At 44.3% G+C, this 20627-nt stretch overlaps 1 protein-coding gene across 1 annotated transcript; it reads left to right on the top strand.

Moving 5' to 3' along the window:
* The first annotated feature begins 4939 nt into the window (after positions 1-4939).
* On the top strand, positions 4940-5739 carry LOC119387630 (uncharacterized). The gene is made up of 2 exons (XM_037655087.2): positions 4940-5013; positions 5397-5739. Exons 1-2 carry the CDS (start codon positions 4987-4989, stop codon positions 5685-5687), a joined length of 318 nt encoding a protein of 105 aa, XP_037511015.2. The 5' UTR covers positions 4940-4986; the 3' UTR covers positions 5688-5739.
* The last annotated feature ends 14888 nt before the right edge of the window (positions 5740-20627 follow it).

A 20627-nucleotide genomic window follows, 5' to 3' on the forward strand; every position in this document is an offset into this window, starting at 1 on the left:
TAAGTGCACTGCAGTGAGTGCATTGTGTGCAAGTAGTTGCGTCCTAGTTAAGATAAATTATCATATTGAGCGTATATTCATCTTGCTACTTGAAATATTATCTACACACCATAACTCGCAACTTGCACTTTTTTTGGTGAACTGCTTTTTGTTTGGTATTTTTTTTGTAATGACAGGCTTATATAAGATGTAAAGGCATTAATTCGGAATGAAAATGCGCACTTTCTTGTCCTTTTCCAACCAAACAGAAGCTTTAGCTTAATAACATTCAGAGACAACCATTTTTCACGATGACTGACATAATGGCACCTTGAAGTATCTAATTGTATGTTCCAGTCCTTCACGTTCAGATGACGACGGAAAGACATCTGTGTTTCCAAGTTTCGGATCCCTTCATGACACCATAATGAGCGATGGCCCAGTGACTTCCGCACTGTTTCGGCAAATTGTGGATATCTTGTTTCAAGAGATGGTGAAGATAACAGTGTAAGTACAAAAGTTGCTTCCCCTGTTTTAGATATTCATGTCATGCTTATTAGGGCTCTATAAACTAGCCTCCAGTGCTGTTCTCATTAACTTATTTTTACGATACTCAGCCTTCTTTTATATATATAAAAAAAACAAGTCTTTACTATAGGTCGGCGAAAATATAGGAGTTACTCAGACTCACTAAAATATATTTTGCTCCGAGCGCTCACTCAGTCCGACTCACCGAAATTTTCCCCAACCGAACTCACCCAGACTCAGTAAACTTTTTCTCAACCGGACTCACTCGGACTCAAACTCACCGACATATTGCTCAGCCAGACTCACTCAAACTCACGGCTTGAAACGAGTCTGGGTGAGCCTCATTGAGTCGACTATTGAGTCCGATGGCGTAAAATTAGCTTTTCTGATCATGGTGTAAATGTTCTTTAACGACAATATCCCACATAACTGATGCTCCACGACACATCTCTTGATCTTGTACCTTAAATACAAGTTTTCAGTGGTTGCGATGCAGTAAGGACATTGTTAAACATGCGACTCACACGAGATGTTTTTATCAAGAAATTCCCGTGAAAGGGCTTTGGGGGCAGGTCACGGCACCCCCCCTCCCCCACTAATGCCTCTGATCAATACACATTCAGATGGCGCTTGAACACTAGTGCATTGAGGTATTTGTGAATATATTTGAGTGTAAACGTAAGCCGATATAGGGCTAATAGTAATGCTGATATGTGAACAGATAGGACCATAGGTCGGCAATAAACGGTGAAACTCACTCGGACTCGCTCAAGAAATATATTTGTCGCTTAGGGATCACTCGTACTCAGACTCACCAACATTTTCCTCAACCGGACTCACTCGGACTCACACTGACAAATTTTCCTCAACCGGACTCACTTTGGCTCATACTCACCACAGTATTACTCACCCGGACTCACGGCTAGATCTGAGTGAGTTTGCCAACCTATGGTCTTGACACACTCGTCTACATCCATGTAACCTGAAGCCTTCAGTGATAAATCTGTTGAAGATGTGTGCATATTGTTTAAACCTACTTAAGACCAATGAGTAATCTCCTCTGTAAAAGAAAACTTCTGAAAGTAATGTTTTTGAGAATTCAGTTTATGCCCATAGTCACTAAGGAGCATGATGTGGTTAAATTGACCCTCTTGACCAAGCCTGCCTATTTCTTTCTTGCAGGGTCCCAACGAGACACTTTTATAACAAGGTAATGATTCAACTACAAGAAAAGTACCCTCAGTTGCAAGACGCCATGGGGAGTGGCATGGTAAGAAAAGTTTGAATCATGCAGAGACAGTAATCAGTTACTTTCTAAGCTATGGATTACTGGGTCTTGCTTTGGAATTGTGCTGAAAACTGTTGAGGTGTATGTAGTCTGTCTATAGGAACCGGGAAATGCGGACGAATGACATAGTGTGCTGTCCTTAAAAGAACGCATTTATACATTTAGCTTCACTTCCTGCCATTGCACTTAAATAAAATACGGGATATATATGTTTATTTCAGCCCTGATTTCCTCACAGCTGTCTATATAGCTGGTATGAACTTTAAGATGAAACAGCAGTGTACATCAGGCCAGTAGCGAGGGGAGGGGGCCGTGGGGGCCGAGACCCCCCCCCCCCGAAATTCTGACGATTTTATGTATCTTACCCAAAATAACTATTAAAAATTGGTGTTTTTCAAAGCCTTTATCAAGTGCCCCCCCCTCCCCCGAAAAAAAATCCTGGCTTCGGGCCTGGTGTACATTTAGTTGAACGTTACATTAGCAGTTGATTCGCCGTGGTAGCCTGGCACGTAATTATTGTGCTGCTAAGCTAGATAATGCGAGATCGATTCCCTGCTACAGCATCCATTTTTCGATCGGGGAAAGCACCCTTGCGTGCTTTTTTAGTCGCCCGTTAAAGAATCCCAGGTAGTCAAAATTAATCCAGAGACTCCCACTACAACGTGCCCCATAATCATAAGTGCCTCATAAACCTCGTCGTTATTATTACTCTTCTTATGCGTGTAATTTTTCCCTGTCGATCAAGTAACATACTCCAATGTTTACAGGACTCATGGAGGTGCTCACTCCGGATGAAATTTAAAAACCAACGGCGGAAGCTATGCAACGACACTCGCGTTGCTGAGAATCGCAGAAAGTTTGCTACATCTCGCAAACCCGATGACAACTCTGCAGCGGATGAATTGAAGCGGCACAAGAAGCGCAAGATGGTGAGTGAAATTGAAATAATGAACACAGTGGACGGCTTGCGGAATCGTTATGTTTACAATTATCTGCATATCCTGTAGCCGCTCGAACAAAATTAATATTTCTTCACATTAACAGGAGGAAATTTGGAAAATTTAAACTCAGGAGCAAGTTCAGTTTCACATGTTGGCTGTTCCTTTATTTTCCAAATGACGGTATATTATTACAGCGCATATTTTTGGGGGCAGGTCACCAAACATTGTTCTTGAAAGAATGAAGTTAACGTGCGTTTCCTGTCTCACTATTTGTCTCACTTCCCACAGGACATTGACATCAGCGGTCTAGATGGGGAGGACGAGAATAGCCTCGCAAAACAGGAATGGCTGCGGGCTGAGGCATTCAATGCTGCACCAGATGAGAAAATGATTTACCACAGAATGAACTTGACTGCCAAAAGAAGGCTCCTCGAGGTGGCAGACATGAGCATTGGGAGTGCTACACGCAAATATCCATATCTGATGGACTTTGAACGAGTAAGCCGGGCTTCATTGTTATTTTTATAGGATAGACAGTGTTGGAGGGAAGGACTTCTCTGCTTCATCTTTTTCTAGCAAAATGAGTGACATTCTTGTGCACTTACTTGTAGCCTTGCTTGGTACTTACGTATAGTGCATGCCGCATTGCTTTATTACTCCCTTAACCCATAGTGCTATCTAATGAAGGGGGCAAGCACTATTTCTAGTCCTAGCCAACTTCTGGTAATATTGATTTGTTTACACCTCTCATAAAGGGGTCATGTCACGCCAGATGCCTTAGCCATTTTCGTGGCCACCTCAACTGTACCCACAAAGATCATGCTTAATTACTGAGTTGGAAACAATATATTTTTAGAATATCTTGTACAGGAAAAAAGTTTGGTCATTGGAAGCCTTGATTGTCGTGTTAGTAATGGCCTTAGAACATCTCTTCTGAAAGTCGCGTGTCGCATCATTGCGAATTTTGTTTCTATATCAAGCAAGGACGACGTTCAGCACTTTACTAAAATCACTAAAATTATGGGAACGTTCATGCACACAAGCTTCGGGAAATTTTTACATAATATGCTATGCATGCATTCTTACTCATGTAATGTTTCTCTATGTTGGAATATCAAGGTAACACGTTACCTTAAGGAATATGTATTTTATATGAAATATATTTACAGCTATTGAATTTTTAAGTCTTTCGAAAAAGATTAGAAATTTAAGAACACGTTCAATTGCATTAACACTAAAACGTAATTCGCACCACGTGGTCCCTCAACCGAAAATCGCATTTATTCCTCAATTCAAAACAAGTTCACTGACTGCATTGTCATCGTCAAGCCAGCAACTGGTTACCTGGATGAAGTGTACCTTCTGTGAAACGTTTGCTCCAGCGCCACTGTCTGTTCAATTGTTCCCCATCACTTAAAGTGTCTATGCCAAAAATCATCGTTGTTCCAGTCTTGCGTTGTTACATGCAGTCGATGCTTCGCTGTACGGTCATTGTTAGTGCCGTTGCTTATGTTACCAAAGATGTGAAGGCGATAAAATAAGTGTAGATCTGACCACAACAGTGGGACGTGTCACATTACTGAGATGTGTCTTGTGTGGGGTTACGGCGCGATTCAGATTGTATGCTTGCACAAAAAATGCTGATGTACCATTTCTTTGGTTTTGTACAGTTTGCTTCAGACTTCCAAAGATTGACCGGAGTAGATGGAAAAGAAAAAATCAAGCTTGGCATCGATATGCTTGCTTCTTTGGCACGCAAACGTGTAGTGGGTCACGAGGACGTCTTTAAAGAAATTCAGACTGCAACACGGCTGGAACAGCAAGGTCACGCACTTCGAACCAGACGTAAGTATTCAAAAACGTCCAAAACGTGGACGGTCTCTGATATCTGTGATAAAATTACAATGGATTAAAGTGATTAAATTATGGATGACAAATTCGTGTGCCAGATTAAGTGCATAAAATGCATGTTTACAGTGCGGGGTTTAGAAAGCTGGCAAGTATGAAGCACAACGTCAAATGTGGAATAGTTTGCCACGGAGCTTCTTGTGAGGGTAGAACGAACAAGGAAATTGTCCATTTCTTGCTACCTCTAGGGAGGGAGTCAGAATTGTACTGATTCCTGAATTGGCAGAATTCCTTGAATTGTTAGACGCGTGGTTAAAGCCATTAAAATGTTTGATTTTTGCAGATCTCTTTGCTGTTGCTGTGCTCAAGATTATTTCATCTGATGTCAAGGAAAAAGCAGCAATGTCTTCGCTGTTTGTACATGAAGATGTAAGTTTCTGGCGCGTTTTGGCGAATGCTATGCGTCCTGAACTTTGTTGCAATTTTTCAATTTTTCTTCACACGGGCTCATTACTTTCTGAAGGATTTATATGCTTTTTAGGCGAGTTTAGGCTTTCCTAAGCACCAGAATTTCTTTTTTAGCTGTAGTCTTGCACTTCACCACAATTCGAGAGGCAGATATGGGCGGGAAAACTACCTTACTTTGGTTATACGAAAATATTGGATAAGTATGGGTTGTGTGCTTTGAGTTCAGTCTAATGTCAATTACATGACACTTTATATATAGGATAGGCACAGCAAACACTTCATGTGGTTCTGCCAGAACAACACGAACATCATTTCATGACAAATTATTTTTGGTGTCATCACAGGACGAGAGGGTGCCGCTGACGCCATGCGTGGTCTACTCTGGCCCCAGCTTGGAGCAAGCAGAGTTTCTACACCTGCACGTCGACAACCGAAACATCTTCCGCGTCAGTAATGCCGAAGAAGGAATGATAGCGCTGATGAGTGCATATTTTATTTTTAATATTGTGTACGGGCGCAAGGCGTTCAATACTACCACCGTGCTAGAACGGCTTTTTCTTGGCATGAGCAACACTTCACCGAGACCTGTGGCTACGAAGTTCGTGAACAAAGTTGTTCAGGCAATTCGACGCTGAAAATTTTAGCGTCGCATTGCCTGAACAACTTTCTTCAGTTGGTTTGTGCTAGGTGATGCATTAATGTTATTTGTATAATGTTGTTTTGCTTATTTGTAGCTGTGTATAATTACCTATAATTAAGTATTACCTCCTTCTTTTGATTGTTGTGTGTCGTAACTCAGTTGCGTGTTCATTTTTAGCTTATTCTGTTTCTCATCTCTGTGTTCCGTACTTTTATGCAACGATGAATCAAGGTGCCAGGTGCACACTCTTACCATGGTATAGGTTGTCCCACATAACATGAGCCAAGATTGAAAATGGAAGGCACTCAGAGGCGAATTGACCCAAACGTATACTATTCACACGAGCCCATAGATACTCAGACCATTTTTTTATTTTGCCTAAACTAATGAATTAGGTTTAATTCACAAACTTTTTATTTTTGGCTTAAAACCTAAAATATGAACACTGAGCTGTAGAGCACGTTCAGAAACCACCGTATGAATTGTTTCCTGTACGATATGTCCAGCGCTGTTATTTTTTCCGTGTTGTAAAAAAAACCTAGAGCACTGCGCTAGCGGTCGGCAGTGATTCCACTCCTGCGCCAACTGCGCCAAAGTGCGCCAAATTGTATTTACTGCGCCATCCTGATAATATCGACGAAATTTGCGCCAAACTGCGCCAAAGTCTCGGGTTTGGGGGCGTCTATCACCGGCAATCGCACCGCCGGCGCGTCAGAACATGTGCAGCTCGTTCTTGGGGCTGCCAATAAAGTCGCAATCATGGACCAAGAATTATTCCGCTGAATAAATAGCGCTCGCGCGTGCGTTCCGAGTAAGCCACGATGCCATGCACGGTGCCGACGCAGCTTCTGTTCTGCAAGTCGGCTCGACAGCAAAACGCGCTCCCCGCAGAGGCTCGTGACGTCTAGGCCTATCGGTAGCGAGAAAGTGCGACGGCGATTCATCGGCGGACGTCGTCTGTTCCAGAAACGCTGCTGATAGCTCGTTTCAAGCGTCGCATGGCACGTAAGGAAAGCAATGTTCAGTAATAACTACATGAGTGCCGCTAAAATGTCTGTCACTTCTGTTTCCGGACTGGGAAACTGGGATCGCTCGCAGTAGATATATGGGACAATATCGAATTTTCCTTGCTTCGCGTTTATGGAAGAGCACGCGAAGGGTGGAAACGCGTTGACACTTTTCCACAGATATACTTTATCCATGGATCTTCACCCAGAACAGCTTTTTCGTAATTCCTTCCGCCAGCACGTCCGAGTTTGTAATCACTCTGCGGTAAATACCCCCTAAAAGGCCCTGCCCTTTCGAGCTCACGTGCTAGGTTTCCAATTCGAATTTTTTGCTTGCTTTTTTAAAAATGTCGTCTCATTAGTAAAATCATATCTCCTGGTCGGAGCAGCCGCAAATGCGCAGCTGTCAGTAGCGGGCCCGTCGCTGACGGCCCACAGTGAAGCGGCTACGCCATGTTACACGTCCGTCCCTCGCTTTCGGGGGTCAATAGCCAACGGTTAAAAAAACTAAGTTTGGCTTAAGAGCGAAAAAATGAATGCGATACCAAAAAATTGTATTGTGAAACGAAGTAAGACTAGCAGCTAACTCTTTTGCATCCGATCTCGCGTAACTCAACAAAACGCTGGTTTAAGGGAATATGGCCCCTCCAGGAACCGACACGTTTTCTTGCTCTGAGTTTTCTAAACGCGAAGTAAGCGTTGAGAGCACATTAAGTTTACGAGCCGTCTCCTGATGCCTCGAGATAGCGCGCGCGCAAGCGACTGCGTCCTTCGAACGATGCGCCCCCCCCCCTTCCGCTCCCCTGGCGTTTGATGAGCAATCTCTGTTTGATGAGCAATCGACGGCAGGCCCGCACGCGAGAAGATGTTATCTCATGCGCTGTCCGTGCAGCGGAGACAGACGGCCGGCTAATTTAATCTCCGCTTCAGCCGCGTTCGTCGCAGCGCTCGCGAGCTTTTACCCGCGGCTAGAATGCGCGTGGTGATGTTAATAATTTTGACTTTATACGGAAAATTACGGCAACGGCGACGGCAAAAATCCGCCGAGAGTGTCCATATAATTGCTATCGCAGGGGTCAATGTACGGAGCAGATTTTGCGCCCCCCCCCCATCTTAGGTGATTAGGGGGGGCGGCCGCCCCCCCCCCCCCCTGCCCCCCTGTGCGCACGCCTATGCTCCTGAGATGATTTTTTCCATGAGATTTGCAATGAATCGAAATATTTCTAGCCTTCATAAAAGCCCCATAATAATACTCAGGTGCTTGAATGTTAATGCAATATGCTTCTGTATTGCACTCCAGGATATAAAATTCGCTGCTCCAAAGTGCTTCCAGATGCAAAATTATCTGCTCCAAAGTGCTCCAAGATGAAAATTTTGCTGCTCCAAAGTGCTCCAAAATGGAAATGTTGCTGCTCCGAAAATTGCTCCAAATCAGAAGTCCTCAGTAGCATCACTGGGTCGGTAACCTGGCTTCTTTTTTAATTTTGCGGGCTTTCTTTACAACGCGGAAAACAATAACGTCAGGAGACGTATCGTACAGGGAACAATTCGGACGGTGGTTTCTGAAAGTATTAACAACTCGGTGTTCATATTTCGGATTTTCAGCCAAGAATTAAAAAGTGAGGTAATTAAACATATTCATTTAGATTAGGGGTAAATAAAAAAGTAGTCAGAGTATGTATAGGCTTGTGCGAATAGTAGACGTTTGGTTCAAATCGCCTCTGAAGTGCCTTTTATTTTCAAAGTCATGGCTCAAGTTATGTGGGAAAACCTGCATATGCGTGTACATCATTTATTGTAACCGATTGTGTACATGAAGGAATACTTATAAACTGAAACCACTGTGATTGTATTTATTGTAAAGAATGCTTAACAAACTGAAACTGAAAAAATAAAATTGCACATTTTAGGTGTCGCGTTTCAGGTTCACGTATGTGAGCATGTTAGACGTCTAGTGGCAAAGATGTCTGGCAGGAAAAAGTAAAATAGCACCGACTACTAAATGTGTTTTATTAGCAGAATAAATGAACACTATGCAGCAGTTTAGTTTTGTGTAAGACGCATTATGCATAGCGTGTAGAATAATATATATATATGTGTGTGTGTGTGTGTGTTCGGCCGGAGTTCATCAGGCATGATTGCACGTGTTTTAAATATATTTCAGCGCACACTGATTGAATGGAGCTCGACCGCTGGCACACTATCGCCAATCATGACCACATCTTTCAAGTACTGTCTAATGAGTGCATGCTGATATCTATTAGTGCATTCTATAGAAGAATACTGCCACCCCTGCTATGGGCACTCAACACCCTTGTACACCCTTCTGGCACCCTCCTCAGTGGGTGTTAAAAAAGTGAAGGGTGTTGAAGGCACCCTTTTTTTCGGGTGTTTCTGCAACACCCTACAGTTTTTTTACATGTACACCCTCTTCTTAGGGTGCTTGGGAAAGCACCCTTTTTGGAAGGTGCTCAGTTAACACCCTTAGGGTGTCGCCCATGGGACAAGCCCATTTACACCCTTTTGGGTGTAAAAATTTTTACTGTGTATCAAACGACGAAACGAGTCCTTAAAATTCCCTTCCTTCGTTCATTGCGTAAGGCGGGCGATTCAATCGGTGGATTGAAAGGAGGTCACATGATGAAGTTTACGTAGGGTGGGCGATTCAAGCAGTGTACTGAAAGGGGGGTCACGTGATGAAGCTTACCAAAGGTGGGTGATTCAAACGGTGGATTGAGAGGGGTCAAGTGATAAAGTTTACGTAAGGCGGGTGATGCAAACAGAAGATCGAGATGGGAGTTATTGCCCCTGAAATGGCAGAAGGTAGACTGGGGGGTGACAGGGAAACACTTAACAGAAAGAGAAGAGTCTAGGTTAACCCACGCCGACCACAGCCGTCGACTGGAACTAAAGACATAGGGTGCTATGCAGAATGGTTCGAGCTTCTCGTGAACATGAGCTTACTCCGAGCTCGCATTACGGCGGTCATGACAGGAAGAGAGTGCGGAGCGCGCGAAAACAGCGTTGTGAAAAACAGCTACAAAAGCGCGCATGTCGTCACAAACGCATGTGCGGCGTTTGCAGAGGTTTTCAAAGGACCAGCGCGTGAGAACCCACCAGTGCCGCCACTCAGCCAACATTTCAAGTGCAGCAACGCCAGTGTGATTGTCGCACTATCTCTTTGCCAACTGAACATCGCGCCTCCCACAGGCGTGTTCGTGGGCGGTTATTCTCTTTCGGGCAAGTTTTTTCGTTCCACCTGGACCATGGAAATTTACACTCGAAGGCATTAAGGGCGCACACGCAGCACTCTCGTACAGAATTCTTTCACTTCAATCAAATATTACGTCGGTTATTATGTTACGTCAAATATTATGAAGTTACGTCGCAACTCATCGCTGAATGGTGCTGCTCACTGGTGTTGTGGCGTGAGTACTGCGCCTCGGCAAGAGCAAACGTGGTGGGCGGGTCCGAGCTTTGCCGTGGACGCCTGTCAATCAAACGACTTGGCTCGCGAGCTCGGCTTCAAACTCGTTGATTCTGAGAAGGTCCCAGTTCAACTAGTGACTGTCATAGTGCCTGCGTTACTGTCAAGCCTTTCATGCGGTGAACGCTAATCAGCAGCTTCTTCCAGCTTTTTACGTGGCTGAACGCCATTCAGTCTGCTCGGTCTGCTTCGGAGTGACGACCGCGTCAGCTCAGTATCATTTTTCGTGGTATTTACTTGGTCTTAGTTTGTAAGTTCTAATTAACATGGTACGGAATACACTTGTCTGAATTAGTATGTTTTAATTAGCATGATATTAATTATATCTGGTATAATTAGCAAGATCATAATTCGTAAGGAGCTAATTAGCATGCTCTTAATTAGCACGATCTGAGTTAGAAAGGTATCGATTCCTTGGTCGTGATTACGGTGCCTTAATTATCATAGTCTTAATTAGCCCGGCCTTAGCATGACACGGTTTCATTAACGTGGTCTTAATTAGCATGGTGCTAATTGGCATATTCTTAGCAAGACGTAGCTTAATACGATCGTTCTTAGCATAACTTGGCTTAATTTGCTTCGTCATAGCGTGTCTTGGTTTAATTAGCTAGGTCTAGAGCCTAGCTGATTAGCTAATCAGCCGGGCGCACGTGCTCGGGGAGCGAGCTGACGATGAATAAGAGGACGAAAAGGGCGCATGCCGGCCGAGCAACGCGCTAGAAGGTAGAGGACGACCATGATGATTACACACGTGGCCTCGGCGATTAGCTCCGGCCGCGGTGTTGTAAGGCGGACATAGGCCGCGGTGCTGATTATTCTAAAGGACACTTAGTGCAGACATTAAACGCTTCAAAGGGAATTTAAGCAGCCCGTAGCTCTAAAAATATCATTACAAAAAATTTCTGACACTTTTCTTGCATGGGTGCACTTCTGCACTCAGTGAAACGACAAAGTGAAGGAAGATGCCACTGGTCTGAAGACGCCACGCGCCTTTGTCGACCGCCTTTGACGTGACGCCGCGTTCCATCGTAACCAATGGAACGCGGCGCGCGCTGAGGGCGGGATTTGACCTTTTCGTATCATTAGTTCATTCAAGAGGGGGTGTCGCCAGAGCTCGGAGAGATTCCGAGTTGCACCAAGCACGGACCAGCCTGCATAGCACCCCTGACTTAGCTTAATTAAGAAACAACAAAGATATGACTTAGAAGTATCTGGGCAAAACGAAAGAAGAGGCTTGAAATGACCGAATCAAAGGAGCAACAGGTTCGCTGCCCGACAGCTTTCACGGCGCAGGGCTGGCTAGACTTTTGTAGCGTTAGCTACACTTGCCTAGCCGGAGCCCATTTCGCGTAGATCCTCATGAGCCGTGCTGCACATGCGCGAGGATCAGTGATGTCACACAGCTGGCTCACCGGAGCCGGCATCTCACGCGCTCTCCGCCACCACCGCGCGCGACTCGCCGCTGCTGGCCTGCGCTGCATTCGGGAGGAGTGGCGTCGTAGCCGCGGCAGACACACTGGCGCCGGCGCGCGCGCAGATTCCGCCACCGCCGCGCGCGACTCGCCGCTGCTGGTCTGCGCATTCGAGAGGAGTGACGTCGTAGCCATGGCATACACACTGGCGCCGGCGCGCGCGCAGCTATTCGCCTTCGCTGTGCAGTCGCCGTCTGACACTGCGCTGGGGCCGCTTGATAGCGCCTCTGACTGGCGTTTGCAGGTGGGTAACGCCATGGAGAAGGAGAGCGCAAATGCTGCTCAACGGCGCAGAAGAGCCGAGAAGCTTATCTCATCGAATCCCGAAGTAGTTGCCTAGCAAATAGCGGTTCAGCGTACGAAGAATGAACAGAAGAAGGCTAATAATCCTAGACAATCTGGAAAGCTAAGAATAATCAGCCGAACCTTTGCTAACGCTACGTATATTCTCGCATAGCCGAGTTAAGCCACTGCAAATTTTTTTTAAGCAGCGATGTCGTGCTATACAGGGTGTTTCAAGAAATGTGTCCAAACTTCTCAAAAAATTAAGAAAACGCGATATTTTCTCGGGGCATTCAGAATTGCTTTTTCTATAGCGGCAGGAATCTTAAGGTAGGACATCATTTAGGACAGTAATTAAGAAAGTTACATTAATTAACTTTTTAATTAGTGGAGTTAGGCGATTGTGTCAAATGGGAGAATTGAAGTTCTTCATGCGAGGAACCCATCCGAGTTTTGAGATTTTGAAAAAGCGTCCTCTAGTAATTGTTATGGCGTAATGAATTCAACGAAATGCAACGGCTTTCAACAGCGAAAGCCATCGAATTCGGTTGAATTTCATTACTTCGTAATTATTACTAGATGCCACTTTTTCGAAATCTAAAAGTTGGGATGGGTTTCTGGCAAGAAGAACTTCAATTCCACAATTTGACACAGTCACCTAACTCCACTAATTAAAAAGTTAATTAATTTAACTTTCTTAATTACTGTCTCAAGTCAGGTCTCTAACCATCTTAAGATGCCTAGCGCTAAAGAAATAGTCATTCATTCATTTTGGACGTCTCAGAAGAAGATGGCAGTTGCGTTCTTCCATGTTTGTGTTTAGGTTTCGCCATTGAATTTGGTTGAATTTAATTACTTTGTAATTATTACTAGATGCCACTTTTTCGAAATCTCAAAGTTGGCTTGGGTTTCTGGCATGAAGAACTTCAATTCTCCCATTTGACACAACCACCTAACTCCACTAATTAAAAAGCTAATTAATTTAACTTTGTTAATTACAGTTCCAAATAATTTCCTTAACCATCTTAAAATACCTGCCACTACAGAAAAACCAATTCTGAAGTCAGCAATCAAATATCGCATTTTCCTGACTTTTTTAGAAGGTTGGACACATTTCTTGAAACACCCTTGTATGTCTAGGTATTGCAGGTCCTGCACTTACTAGTAAAAATTGTTCTCTTTACACTTCATGCGGCTCAGATGCGTGATTATTATTATTATTATTATTATTATTATTATTATTATTATTATTATTATTATTATTATTTCTGACGGAGAAAAGATGCAGTGAAGTAACTATCGTATTGGCTTCCGCATACCTAGAAGTAGATTGAAGGGCCTGGTGTGACGTTCGTAAACAATGAAGCAATAAACTTCCCGCTATATTCTTTTACAACTAAAGATATAAAACTACCCGCTCAACGAAACATTACCTACTCCCCATTAGTGAGAAATCGTGAAGTATACATTCAAGTGACTCAGGGTTATTTCTCACATCATGAGATCTCAAGTCGCATAAGCACTTCTTTTACAACGTGACTAGCCTTGTTCAAATAAGCCAAACTACACGTTCAACGGAATATTTATAAAATACAATTGCAAAATTCATCGGGGGTAACGTGCGTGTACAACGCATATTTTAAGACAGTTCTTCCGTAGTCTATGCAAATATAGTCGTCCTAAAGGACCCCTGACACCAAAATCACAAACGCGAGATGTTTGTGTTGTTTGATTGTCGTGCGTACGTGGACACTTCTGAACGATTATTAGGTGGTGAAGATTGCCTTTAAGCTATTTTAATTTGGTGTTAAAGTAAGCGTCACTACTCGTCTGAGTTGGCAGCACCTCGCGACATGGGCACTAGTAGGACGTATTTCGGGGACCCCGTGTGACGTTCCACGAGTAAATCAAGTATTGTCGACGTCACACACAAGTTTGCGGGACCGGGGCTATCGTTCCTCGTCCCTCTCGCCCTGTTGTCGGGCTGCTCTCGAGGTGGTTCTGGCTGCTTACGCCAAGGGATGCCTTTTTTTTTTTCAATTTATTTTCTGAGGGGGCACACTGCTGGTAGGCGGGTGTGTCGCATGTCGTTTCGAAGAACGTGTCTGGTGCTTCACACCCTACCTCATACTGTAGCACCCACGTCGTCCCGTGCTTTCCCGCAAGCGGGGCCCATATGCAAAAAAGGTGCGCTCTTAACGTCACCAAAGCTTGAGCGCACGTGATCCTATGGCTCCACCGCGGTGGATCGCTAGTTTCTTATGATTTAGGCGGGCGTTTTGAAGGGACGCCAAAATTGGTCAGAATTGACGACGCTACCGCTAATTACACAATACATCAGAGCATTTATGATTCAGTGTCGGGATTCTCAGACACACAGCTGCAATAAAGCATAAAAGTCAGACACAAAAGTCTGGCTGTCAGGTGTCCTTTAACATTGGCACTCGCAGTGGCAGAGGTAAACTTTGTTTACTTCACTGAAATATATTTACAGATTCGGAAAAGCCGGAGGGGTGGGGGGAGGATGGGGGGGGGGGGGGTTCGTTGTAAACAGCGGTTCAGGCCCATAGGTTCATGAGTTGGTTGGTTGGTTGAAAAACTTTATTTTAGGCTCATGAGTGTCCGTTATTTTTCTACGATGAAGTAGATTACGTACCATGGCGTTGTCAGCCTGGCACATTTTTGTCGAATTAGTACAGCTTCAACCACAGAAGAAAAATGCCTCGCAGATGTATCTGGCAATACATCTGCGAATCTGACAGCCGATATATCAAAGGCGTGGAAGCGGTGTAAGCGAGCTCTTACACTCTTCGGAAGTGCTGGGGGTCTGTTTGCTGGCTTACGGTAAGTAGCTTTCTTACAAACACACGTTCAAGCGTCGGACGAAAGGCGACGGGAATCTGGCTTGAAAACGTATCCGCTGCGTTCGAGCGCAGTTGCGGCTGCTTTTCTTATCGACAGCCCCCACGCAGGCTGCGTCGAGACATCCCGGCATCACCACGGATTACTTGCGAGAAAGGAAGAATGCAAAAATAGAAAAAAATTCCGAAAAAAAAAAGAAACGCTCGAAGGAGGTATTGTCTATTCTTGCGACGTTTACGTATATGCCAAATTTTATTTGATGATGATTGATCGTTACGTTTCAAAGATCCCGGGATCGGACACACGTTGCGCTGCATTGCGTTTAATATCGATGACGCAATCGCACACCGGCCTTCTCCACAGAGAAGTCACTACGGAACTGTACATCCTCTAGAGCTTCGCTCTAAAAACCGGCTTAGTGACTGCTTTAATTCATTTTAAGTGTTAAAAACAGTTATGAGCCTCAACCTCTTCAGCTCGTTTACAGAACGACAGAAACTCAGACAGATGGCAGGGATTCTTCTTGGAAGAAAGTAATTCGTGCAATCACGGACGCAAGGGAAGAGAATCAGACAACATTGTGTTGCCTGTATTTCTTTCCCTTTGTCTCTGTTTGCACGCTTTGCTTTCTTCTTACTTCACAGATTCTCAAGAGATTTTGAGAAGAATTTCAAAGTTCTCTGGAAAAATTTTGGACCACTGTAATGACCACGTGCAGAAATCCCTAGAAACTTCTGGGAGTTGCCCGCACTCTGAAGAAAAAAAAATTACACCACCTCCCACTCAAGGGAACCATGAGGGGATGCAAAGCAGCATTGGGGCACCACAGCCACCCTCGTCCTGGTGCACTGGCAGCGCACTACAAGCATGGAGACGTACCAACTAGCCCCTATTGTCGCCTTATTAGCATTGGGGGCGCCCACCAAGTTTCCGTTACGATCACTCGGCGTTTCCGTTAGTATGGGAGGTTTGTATTTAGTGTTTGTGTTATCATTACGTTGTGTTTGTGCGTTGCTTTCCGTTAGCGCCGAGTGAACGAGTGGCGCCGAAGTTGACGTTACAACTCATCTGAACGGGAGCGAAGCGAGAATAGAGTATTTTAGTTTGACGTTTTTACGGTCCGCTCCGCTCCGAGTTGGCCCGCTAAGCTGTAGCGGAGCGGGGGACGACTTTTTCGTTTTAGTTATCCGTTCTCCGCTGCCGAGCGGACCTTTCGCAGTTGCAACGCCCTCTGGCCAGATTCAGCCTCGCTAGATAAAATGAAAAACACTTTTGTCACTCTTACAAAGTAAAACAAATATGTATTACTCACTTGTTCACGCAGTATTCACACGTGCGCAAGGCGACTGAACAGCTGCGTAAAGAAGGAGAGCGGGAGAGAGAGTAGGTGCATGCGCAGTGGAGCGCGGACACCACCACCGCCACCAGACACACCCCGAGCAAAAGCTGCTTCGCATCTAAAAAAAAGCACGTGGCAGCTCTCATGCAGAAAGAGGACCACGCTGAAACTACATGATTGTTTTTGGGTACTTGCTTCTCGAACCCGCTAATCTCACAGGTAGCATTTTCAGAGCAGTTCGAGCGCCGTTAGAGGGAACAAGAGCGCGATGCAGCAGGTGTGTTAACAGTGCAAGGCACGCGGCATATCGATTAGCGATCTAATGAGCTGTATGAGGTAAGAATAACACGAAACCATCGGCTTATACTCCGTTTCATACATGAGGCTCAAAGCTGTGGATCTATGCAGGAAGTTTGCTCAGCAAAATGTGCCAAGTCCGCGCGTCTCGCGCTTGGAGTTCGCCGTTGTAAACGTGGCCAACGCGATTGGCGCCGGCTGCGCGTTACCGGGACGAATCGCCGAAGCCACAGTAAGAAAAACAAAGAAACGTTAAGTGATCCAGAACAATCTATTGACAACCGTTAAAAAAACGGGGTTTGTTTATTTCTAAGGCACAAAGCATCTTCATTTATTACTCACTTTAAAAACAAAAAAAAAATATCACGGGTGGTAAAATTATGGAACTCTTGGCGCGAACGCATCTACTGCAAGAAGTCTCGTGCGCTTCCATAGTGTTGCACCTCATGTATGAAACAGAGCATAGAGCAAGAACTATATGGTGTGCGCTTATGCAAGCCGTTTGGCATGGTTTAAGATGTCGGCATAAAGATAGCGGTATCACTGACATGACCGCAGGTATACGTGCTCGGTTACCGCCGCTATCTCTCTCTGTCTCTCTTTTATAATTATAAGTCGTGATGACAGCGTGACGGAAGAGCAAAAAGATATTGAGTCTATTTGTCAGCTCTTGTTCGCAGTAAAATGACAGTTGACGTGGAAGTAAAAGTTTCCGTAATTATGCCATAATTTCAGGTGGAGCTTTGAATTCGCTTAGATAACCAATAAACAGCAGCTGATATTTCATTCCTCACGAATGATTTCTTCGTCCACGTACTATGTGCGAAGCTGTGCAAACGTGCTACGACAAGTGAAACATTTTTTTCCAACCATATATCTACCTTACGTATATACTGCAGTATACGGTAGAGAGGTGGGCGAGTCGGAAACGATGCATACTTGGAAAAATCAGCGCGAACATGACGGAGACACAAGACGAGAAGGACACAGTACGAGCGCAGTCCAGCAACTGAAGTTTATCGAAACAAAAACCGAAAGAACGAAAACCAACACCATGCGTGTGCGGGAATTTTAGGTCATGTGAAAGAAATGTTAAGCGTGCTTACCTCGCAATCTAGCAAACAAACAGAAGGTTAAGATATGCAATAATATTTTTGATGAAGAATGCTTCCGTCAGTTCGCGAGCCCTCTTATCTTTCTGCTTCAACATAATGGCTGTCTTATTGAAAAAAGGGTCACACCCACATGATCTACAATGCGCTGAAAGATGTGACGTCGGCGTTCCCTTTAAAGTATTCTTGTGCTGGCGAAGTCTCATTTATGCATTTACCAGACTGGCGTATATGTACGCCTTGCCGCATAGAGAGGGGAATCGGATAAGCGGCGCACGCATGGAGTTGGTTTTCGTGCGCTTGGTTCCTGTTTCAATAAATAAGCTTCAGTGGTTATATATATATATATATATATATATATAGTACTTTGGGTAATGAAGATAGATGGGTCCGGCACGCCCTGTTGTGTTGCACTCGATGCACGTTTTATTGTGTTGCACCATTGTGCCTGTTGATCTGGATACACATTTTTGCACCTGTTGCTCTCGGTGAACGTTTTTTTTGTGTTGAACCTGTTATGTTGCACTCGATACACGTTTTACTGTGTTGCACCTGTTTCTTTCGATGCACGTTTTGATTGTGTTGCACCTGTTGCTCTTGTGTTGCACCTAAGCACGTTTGATTGTGCTACACACTTATAAATAGTGTCTGGCACGGGCAGCAGTACATTCATTCTGACGAAGGCTGGCCCACCAGCCGGAACGTTAATAAAACTACATTTCGTATATATATATAGTATATGATATATATATATATCATATATATATATATATATATATATATATATATATATATATAGTATATATATATATATATATATATATATATATATATATATATATATATACTACACTGCGGTACGAATGAGGCACGCGCGATAACAAATGCGACCAAGACATAGGGAGCTCCACTTTTGCTTTCACTGCCGTGTCGCGTGCTTTTTGTCAGCAGCGCCATATTGCACAACATGTAATGCCACATACCTACCCTCCCTTCCCTGTGAGAATGACCTCACAAACAGGACTTTTCACAAAAGGCGTGAATGTCAACATTTCGTTAGTTGCTTATTCAATTCTCCCGAACGACTTCATAGCGGTGACGAAAACCAGTTTCTGAAAGACTGTACAAGAATTGCGCGCAGTGTGCAGGAATCATTGCATGATACTGTCGATGCAATAAATTCGTGTACGCAAATGTGGACAGTTATGGCTCAAAAGATTTGCTATCGTTTTTTAAAATCTGGAAAGTTCTAGTGAAAATGTGCACAAACTCTGAGAAAACTGGCGCAAGCTACGAATACTTGTAGTGGAGCTCCGTGTTCTTTGCGGTTTCGCTTGCTGCTTTTGTGGGCGAAGATGCCTTAGCTGTAAACATGCGTTGCGTGGGGTATCTAAGCAGGCCAGACAACAACCTAGAATATTCTGCTCGGTGTGTTACAGTGTAGCTGAGGTCGCCAGTGTGCCATATCACCTTTTCTTTCCTTTTATTTACTGCTATATCTGTCATATAAGTGCGCAGCAAGTGTTCCGGTAGTATGTGGCGGTAAATGATACCGATCTATTGGGCCTCCCGCCGAAAGAGGATTAACACCTGCAGTGAAAAATCGCCTTCTCTTGCTAATCCCTACATTATCAGCAAGGAAACAAGACTCGGCTGCAAGCGGCCTACAAACAGGTGATAAATGCTTCGGAACGCGCAGTCGCTGTGATATTCTTTGGAACAACGATGTATAGAAATTTCGCAGCATGCGCGCATTGGTCATTCCGGATGTCTATATTAATGGGGGACGTTTAATGTCCCACAATGCGGTTATACTTTTCTAACGTCAATACACTGCTTTTCCCATAAGTATTTCGAAACTATTTCGACACAAGTTACCATGTATAGGATTAGTAAATATTGTCTGATGTCTGTACAAAAATAGACGTGTTAACTTACCGTAGTGCACTGATATACACAATGTGTCTTGCATTTTCTGACATTTTTTATGGGCGGAAGAGGACAGATGTGGTATTTCATACATGCCATATACCTTACCTTGTTAAAGCTACGTTCATTTTGTCAGTTTCTTTTGTTTATTTTTTTAAAGCAACGAATCCACTCCATTTGCTACGCGCTGCGATGGCACAAAACCTGCGGCGTTCTTCGGTTCAATGTGATATAAAGAGTATAACTCTCGGCGACAGCAGCAACGTTCAAAAGGAAGTCCACAAGAGTAGCAGTTCGGGCGAGTTGGTATCCCACCGCGTTCTCAGTGTTCAGCGCTACTCAAACAAAGTAAAGCGGAAACAATTAGGATGGGTAGAAGGGGGGACGAGAGGACAGCCTGTCTTCTAGTCACGCTGTCGTCTTGTCCTCCCTTCTACCCATCCTTTGTTTCTTTTTTTACTCTGAGTTGCGCTAAACACTCAGAACGTCATTCAAAAGGAACGTTACGTGAAAACACACTATATCTCCCACGCTTTGGGCACATTTACGAAGGAACCCCAAGATGGCCAAAGTTAATCTGAACGACATGTGTTGCTTTGGGGCGTCAAACCCAATAAACTGGGTGTTCCCAGCACGCGCATCCAACAATTTTTTTAATGTTTGCAATCACCACAATGTAAAAAAATTGAATTTGTTTTGCGGTAAACTGCTATATTACTTCCGGGGCTTTGATTATTAACAATTGTAACGCGGTTGTTGGACACAGAAAGCTAAATGGCATTAGAATAACAGAGAGCTGAGCTAGTTGGCAAGTATTCATTCTAAAAAAAATAGGGCGTGCAAACACGGACACAAGGACCGTATCCGTATACTACACAGGCTAAATGGCCTGTGTAGTACACGAATGCAAATTTTCCGCGTTTTTCTGTCAGCACGTCTCATCTGATTTCACCGAGTACCGAAACGAAACGTACCCGTGGGAGTAAAGCCTACCTAGACCTTCGTTCGCGCAAGTAACGCACCAAACTAAAATAGCTCGATTGTCTGGCTACGAAACAATCACCCGAAGAAGGCAACCACTTCGGAATTTCCGTGATAGTACTCAGCGTCGTTCCTGTCCCGTTTCGCCTACTTTTCGGGCAGACAAG

The sequence above is a fragment of the Rhipicephalus sanguineus genome, chromosome 1 (assembly GCF_013339695.2).
Source record: "Rhipicephalus sanguineus isolate Rsan-2018 chromosome 1, BIME_Rsan_1.4, whole genome shotgun sequence".
Taxonomy (NCBI): Eukaryota; Metazoa; Arthropoda; class Arachnida; order Ixodida; family Ixodidae; genus Rhipicephalus; species Rhipicephalus sanguineus.

Excerpts from the sequence above, each read along its gene's own strand:
- LOC119387630 (XM_037655087.2), top strand. The coding sequence starts at position 4,987 with ATGTCTTCGCTGTTTGTACATGAAGAT. Across the intron at positions 5,014-5,396 it reads CGCTGTTTGTACATGAAGAT|GACGAGAGGGTGCCGCTGAC; the intron begins GTAAGTTTCTGG and ends GTGTCATCACAG.